Consider the following 7,655-nt stretch of genomic DNA (forward strand, 5'->3'; position numbering starts at 1 on the left):
TTAAAAACAGAAAACCAATAAATGTAATGCAAATAATAACTAAATGTGCTCATTAAAATATTGAACTCAATCTTATCTTAAAGAACTCATAGTTCCATATTTTCCCAGCAGAACTCTCTGTTCTCAGACTGCAGGTTTACTTGTGGTTCCTAGAGTTTCCAAATGTAGAATGGGAGGCAGAGCCTTCAGCTATCAAGCTCCTGTGAAATCAGCTTTGAGCAGTTAGAGATGGATCAGGTGACTCTGCTTCCCATTCCATATCTAGAAACTTTATGAAAATACATGTAAATAAATAAATGAAGTGAAGGCTTTTTTTTAGCAATTCTAATATCAAGAGAAATGTGGCATTTGTTTGGCAGATGAAGAAGCAAGACATCATTATCTTTATCCTTATATCCATCAAACAGTAACAATATTAAAACTACCTGGTGGTTTTAATGTTGGGATGGCCCAGTGACAGCATGGGCTGATTAGGTCTGCAGGTACGCTCAGGTGGTACACAGCTTTAAAAATATGCAGGACTGACAAACTGGAGACTAGGGACTGAATCTTCCTAATCTACTTTGGAGTTTTCTTTGATTGTGGCAAATCATATTTCATAAAAGCCCAATTAATGTTGATAACATACAGAATTTTGTCAATTCTTGTCATTGACTTGTTTTTTTTATTTTTTGTTTTCCTTCATTTTATAATAACTTTTGTGTGAAGATCTAAAACAGTTTAGTATGAGGTACAGTACATCCAAAAGTTGCAGAAATCAAGCAGGCAGATACTTTCTCACACCTTTGTAGGGCAGACCTGTTATGAGTTGCTAGGCAGAAACTAGATTAGGTTCAAATGATTGTATTACACTTTCTTATAGGAAGGGGTTCTAAAGAAATGTTTAAGAAGCTGAATTCTAAAACTTAAAAATTGATGGAGTGTCCTTATCTGTCACAACTGCTCAGCTTAGACCAATAAAACAATGCATGACACCCTTACAAAGTCCAGGAATAGATCAGCCATTAAGGTGTTATAAATGTGTCACACAGGGTGTGACTACAGTATAATCTTTGACTTAAACATCACCTGTGACCAGAATTAAAGAAGCAAATCAGATGAATAGAGATGTGCTTTAGCCTGATGTCAGGTAAGTCAAAGCTTTATTTGCCAACATCAAATTACTCTTTGGCATATGTTTCTGTTGATGAATAGCATTAATATTAACTAAGCACATGTGGATATTATTCGGAAAAAAAAGACTTTAAGACTTTTGCACGGTACTGTATGAATCGTAAGTAAGAAACAGTAATACATTATGGGATTTTGTTTGCCTCTGACTAAAAAATATTTCATCTGTGCTATTATCATTGTGCTGTTATCTTTCAGTCTAGGTTTATGAAGTTCTCCACAGATGACCTAATGAACAATGGACAAGGAAGAATACAGATCAGGTACATAGTAATACAGAATAAATTTACTTATGGCTAAGATTCTGCACCATCTGTGTAAAAAGAAAGTGTATATTTAGTATTTGGTAATACAATCTAGCCATTTTTAGTCTCATCACATTTATCCCTATCCTCAAAGTCAATTCATTAAATTTTTTTTATGCATTATGAGGTAATAATGGTTATGGAAATGGAACTAAAGCACGAGAACCTTAGGACGCTTGTGCGCTAGGGTACAGTTTGATTCAACTGCAGTTTTTAATAAATGTATACAATGTCATTCAGAGGCAGGCAAGTTGGGCTTCTGGTTAATATCTGCATGCTAACATGGTCACAATAGAAATGCTAGTGAACTATGAAGCAAATATAATATATTTATATTTGTGCCTAGGCCTTGGTAATGCTTTCAGCAAAAGTTTTTAGTCTTTTCCTGCTCTTGGCAAATGTGATTCCGGAGATGGGATCTTGTTCTTTGCACAAGTATCTGAACAAATGATGAACTTCTTTCTGAGGCAGAAGATTCAGATTGGAGAGACTTATAGATCCTTGGTCCAGGTCATCACCTGGCGTAAACAAACACATTTAACATATATGAAATACAGTTATATTAATAGCAAAATGCTAACAACTAGCTGGAGCACAGCTAGTAGAATATATGGCAGTACCCAAACTAATGTATACTGTTTTAGACAGGTTTAAAGAAGTGCTGTAAAAAGTTTGTTGGATGCAAAGGTTGGTCACAGTTAATATGTATTGGATTTAGATCTTTCTCTTTTTCCAGCACTTTTGACTGTACAATAACAAAGTACAAGTTTTTTTTAAATGGCTTCTTGGTTTACAGCATGTATTTAACCAAATCAACACCTTTGCATACTCCTGTATATTCTCTACATCTTCAAACAAATTGTTAAGAAGTTATGGTTTGGTTGTTCAGTTGTGGATTAAGCTATGTCACTCTTCAAATAGTGTTGCAGATTAGATTAACCAACAGTATAGATTGGTGGTAGACCACGATAGATTGTAAACACAAGCAGCTATAAATAAGTGAATTCTTGGTTACGTCCTGCTAACAGGGAAATACTTTGAAATACATTGGATTCAGTGACTGAGCAACGAGAGCGACTGGTTTGGCTAAAATCAGACCTATAATGAATAAGTGTTGCCCTACATCTGCACAGAGAAACAGAGATCTACTTAGGTATGTTGGGGACAGTGGCGAATGAGCAGAGTCCAAGACTTTCACACCAGCAGATTGAGTTCAAGTTCAGCTTCAGTCATGTGTTATTAGTTGTTATATTATCTGTATTAAGTCATAGTAATACTAAAACAATGCTCTCAATAATTTTGGAGGTTTTCCTTGGTAAAGACATGTCCTTACTGTGCACATGGAAATCTACACCATTGGTCAAGGGTGGGTTCCTTCCCCATTCCTCTTCTGCCTATAAAAATGTGTTTTTTGGCCAGTGGTACACCTGTTGATAAGTAGTTTATTTGCAACCTTTACTGACGTTTTTCCCATTGGATTTATCTGTTTTAGGAATTTTGAACTTTCTCTCCAAGCTTGGACTGGAGAAATTTTATCCCAACAAACTCACTCTTCGGTCACTCTTAGAGATCAACAGAGACAGCATAGATGGTGAAACTGTTACGTCAGTAGAAGACATACCATGGTGCTTTCTTAGAAAACTGTTTAAAATCAATGCAGACTGCCTGAGCTGTATACAATTAACAAATAATGATGATGATGAGGAGGAAGAAAACAATGACGTTGATCTTGACTTTGACCATTACACAGAAGATGACTCTGCGGACAAAGGGATTAACCCTCTGGACCTCATCGTAGCCCTCTTCTTCTGTGCTGACAGCTTCTTGCAACAGGAAATGGCCCTAAAGATGTCGATGTGCCAGTTTTCTGTCCCACTGCTGTTACCAAAAGGAAATAACAGTCAGTGTACACTGATGCTGTGGGCTCTGAGAGATATTGTTAAAGAATGGTGTCCACATCATTTAACTGAATCAAGAGGGTTTGTTGAAGACAGTGTTGTTCAAACAAATATACCACTCTACTCCTTTGTGAGGCTCAAGAACTGTAGTTTGTCAAAGTCTCAACTTTTGAACTATGTTCTCAGCCATGACCAGTCTATTGATGTCTTCGTACACAGATATATGAAAGGAGGAGAACATGACAGGAAAATTGCCAATGGATTAGTGGAGGTTAGCTGGTACCTTCCCTGTGGTAACAAAAACATGGACAAATTTCCAAAACCAGTTGCTTTCACCAATTTGCGTGGAGACATTTATCAGTCACTTGAGCAATTCTATTTTCTTTTTCAAGTGTCAACTGCTACTTTTGTGTTTCTGGACAAAGTTGAAGAAGAAGAGGACAAGCTTCTGAGTTCTCTTGAAGATGTGACATCCAAACTCATTTTGGTTATTAACCGCAATGAAGATAACACTAGAGAGGACAATATGTCTGTTAGCATGATGCAGAAAAAAATAGGTTTACCAAACCACAGCATCAAAATCAAACAACCAAGGGAAAATGTTGCAGGCTTTTCAGAAAAAGTTTGCACAGTCATCAAGAAATCATTAAATCAGACAGCTTTGACAACCAATATGAGCATTGAAAATATGCTAGACAAGGTTGTTGAACTGGGTCTGTCTGTGGATGAATGCACAAACAATGACCAAAAGAAAGCAGTTGAGGAGACTGTGAAGGTAATAAGGGTATGTAGTATACCAGATTATAAGAAAAAACTACTTCCTTTACAAGGAGAAGATTGGAAAAAGCTATCACAATTAGAGAAAGAGGAGTGTAGTTTAAAAAATGCTGGTTATCTAGGACTGGAGGACTATAAATCTCAGCTACAGGATGATAAACAACAGATTAAGGAGAATCTGGGCAAACACAAACTATCTACAGCTGTGAGGAGTTTCATTGAACACTTATCTGTAAGTGACAAAGAGAAAAGAGATTTTTTTTTTAAGTGGATGAAACTTAAGCTTGATTCACATTCACGTAAAACACTGTCTGAATTACGTAACAGTTTTAAGGAGCAATGCAAGAAGAAAGATGCAAAACTCATAGCAAAGTTAGATCAGGCTTTGCTGGAGAGCTCATTGGGAATAGAGCATTACTTGAGAGAGATGGGACTGACCTACGAGTTTTCCAACTCAACAAAAGCTGCTGATCAAATAGCTCATCTCCCTGTTGTAGCAGCTGAAATGCTGTTGGATGGATATCCTTTAGAGCTGTTGGACGGAGATGCTTCCAACATCCCAGAGAGATGGGTGACAGATGTGTTGATGGAGCTTCACAAGAAGGTCGGAGAGAAGAGCAGACTGTTGGTGCTGACTGTGTTGGGTGTTCAAAGCACCGGGAAGTCAACTCTCCTCAACACCATGTTTGGTGTTCAGTTTCCTGTCAGCAGTGGCAGATGCACAAGAGGAGCTTATATGCTCTTTCTCAGAGTTGGAGAAGATATGAAAAATGAACTGAACTGTGACTTCATTGTTCTCATTGACACTGAAGGTCTAAAATCTCCTCATTTGGCAGAACTAGAGGACAGTTATGAACATGACAACCAGCTGGCCACCTTTGTCATTGGTTTAAGTGATGTCATCATCATCAATGTAGCAATGGAGAACTCCACAGAAATGAAAGATGTCCTGCAAATTGCAACTCATGCATTTTTGAGGATGAAGAAAGTTGGTAAGAAGCCAGTTTGTCATTTTGTCCATCAGAACGTTGCTGCAGTTTCAGCTTCTGCAAAGTTAATGACTGAAAGAAAACATCTCTTGGACCAACTCAATGAAATGACTAAATATGCAGCAGAAATGGAGAGGGAGCCTTCTGTTAAAGCATTTACAGATATCCTGACGTATGACATGGAAAAAAACAACTGGAACATCCCAGGACTGTGGCGTGGAACCCCACCTATGGCCCCAGTGAACACAGGTTACAGTGAAGCTGTAGCAGATTTCAAGAAAAACCTTTTGGAGATGGTACAAAATGAACCAAACCATGAAATCTCACAGATCCCTGAGTTTCTAGAGTGGATAAAGAGTCTCTGGAAAGCAGTGAAATATGAAAACTTCATCTTTAGTTTCAGAAACACTCTAGTGGCCTATGCCTATGACAACCTCTGCAAAGAGTTCAGTGACTGGGAGTGGGAGTTCAGAAAAGAGATTCTCTCCTGGCAGACACAAGCAGAATTGGAAATCTCAAATGATGAAAATGATTCTGATCTCTGTGATTCAGATAAATTGTGTGATTCTAAGAAACTAGAGGCATCTGACAAAATAACAAAACAACAAAAAATGATGGACATGAAACTTCAGGACTACTACAAAAGGAAAGACAGACATGTAAATCTGATAGAGAAATACAAAACTGACTTTTTCAACAGTATCAAAGGTCTTGCAAAAGAAATCCAACATTCAGTGAACAATAAATTGGATTGTGCACTTGATCTAAGAAAAAGTTCAAGAAAGGCTCGAGAAATTCAGATGAAATACAGAACAGTGATCGAAGAGCAGGTGATGAAGCTCCTGGGTGACTGTGAACGCTCCACACTAACTGATGAAGAACTAACACAGGAGTTTGAAAAGATGTGGACTGAAGTCATTGTAAATGTGTCTGGGCTGAAAGAAGAGAATATATCTGCAAACATCCTGATGCAACTCCGAAAGAATTTCTTAAATCGTAATGTCGCTGAAGAATTACAGAACATTGGAGACCTGAAAGAAATTGGGAAGTGTCCATTCGAGGTCAAAGAAGAACATATAAACACTGCACAATGGAAAAAAAAAATTAAAATCTTTACCTACTGGACAAGGAGGGAACTGCAGAGATTTGCAGATGGTGTCATTGAGTCTTGTACACGGTTTGTTAATGATACTACACAATCCAACAAAGATTACCATGACTGTTTCACAAAGGATCTTCTAGAAAAAATTGACGAATCTCTGAAAAACTGCAGCGAGAAATGTAATTCCAAGTTTGAGATTGATCTGAAACTTCACATATGTGGCATTGCCTCAAGGGAGTTTGTTCAAATGCACAGAAAATTCTTGTTAGATAGAGATCCCAGAATTCAGCTGGACAAGTACAAGACTCAGTATTTGTCAGATTTTCTTGATTTGTACAAACAAAGAGATGATTGCCAACGCAAAGCTACTGATTTTGTTAAGGTTTGCATCAAACCTGCTGTAGAAGACTTCATCAACAGGTCTCTTGGAATAGAAATTGTGGATGATATTTTGACAGGTTCCTATTCAGCAGAATACAGTTCACGCTCCTTTTTCCAGTACAACATCCTTAGAGAGTTGCTGCTTAAGGAAGACTTTGAGAGTTTCGTCAAGTACATTAGTAACTATGAAATATATGTTAAGGATTGGATATCTCACCATGTTGTGCATAAAATGTTGGAAGACAACACTTTGTGCAAACTGGAATCAAAGATTCTGAAGGTCATAATTAACAAAATCCTAAAAGCAATAGAATTGGCCTCAAAAGGTGAAGACGGTGTCATGCTGCCAGATACCAAGGAGAATATAACAGAGCTCATCAGCAACATGCGTAAATATTTGATCAAAGACATCTCAATTTCAGTGGAAGCTGAAAAAACCACTCTGTTTCAAATCCAGAGCACATGTCATCCATTTATCAACAGCCTCAAAGTCTCAATTAAAGATTTGAAAGAGCAGCTTGAAGAGGAATTCTCAAAATCCGAAGACATCAGTAACACATTGAATAAGCTCCCAGTCAAACCACAAGATGAGCTTTTCAACAGGGTGTTTGGTTGTGGAAAGCAGTGTCCATTTTGTAAAGTTCCCTGTGAGGCTGGAGGCAAAGAACACAAGCAGCATCATGCAGCTGTGCATCGACCACAAGGACTTGGTGAATACAGAAATGTCCAAACTGAGAAGTTGGTTGAAACACTGTGTACAACAGATGTGCATAGTCAACGTAAATTCAAAAACACAGACACTAAATGGGAGTGTCATCCTTACAAGGACTACACCAAGTTCTATCCAGACTGGCACATTCCTCCAGATCCCACCATAGAGGCGTCTGACTACTGGAAATATGTCCTGGTACAATACAATGACAGATTTGCTGAAGAATACAAGGCCAAGCCAGCTGATGTTCCAAAGGCCTGGACAAGAATCACAAAGGACCAAGCACTGAAAAGTCTGAATGATGCCTTCAACATAAAGTGA

General features: G+C 37.9%; 1 protein-coding gene across 1 annotated transcript; it reads left to right on the plus strand.

Moving 5' to 3' along the window:
• The first annotated feature begins 1,122 nt into the window (after positions 1-1,122).
• LOC113174565 (up-regulator of cell proliferation-like) lies at positions 1,123-7,655 on the plus strand. The gene is made up of 2 exons (XM_026378630.1): positions 1,123-1,129; positions 2,968-7,655. The coding sequence occupies exons 1-2, from the start codon at positions 1,123-1,125 to the stop codon at positions 7,653-7,655; spliced, it is 4,695 nt and encodes a 1,564-aa protein (XP_026234415.1).

The sequence above is a fragment of the Anabas testudineus genome, chromosome 3 (genome assembly GCF_900324465.2).
Source record: "Anabas testudineus chromosome 3, fAnaTes1.2, whole genome shotgun sequence".
Lineage (NCBI taxonomy): Eukaryota > Metazoa > Chordata > Actinopteri > Anabantiformes > Anabantidae > Anabas > Anabas testudineus.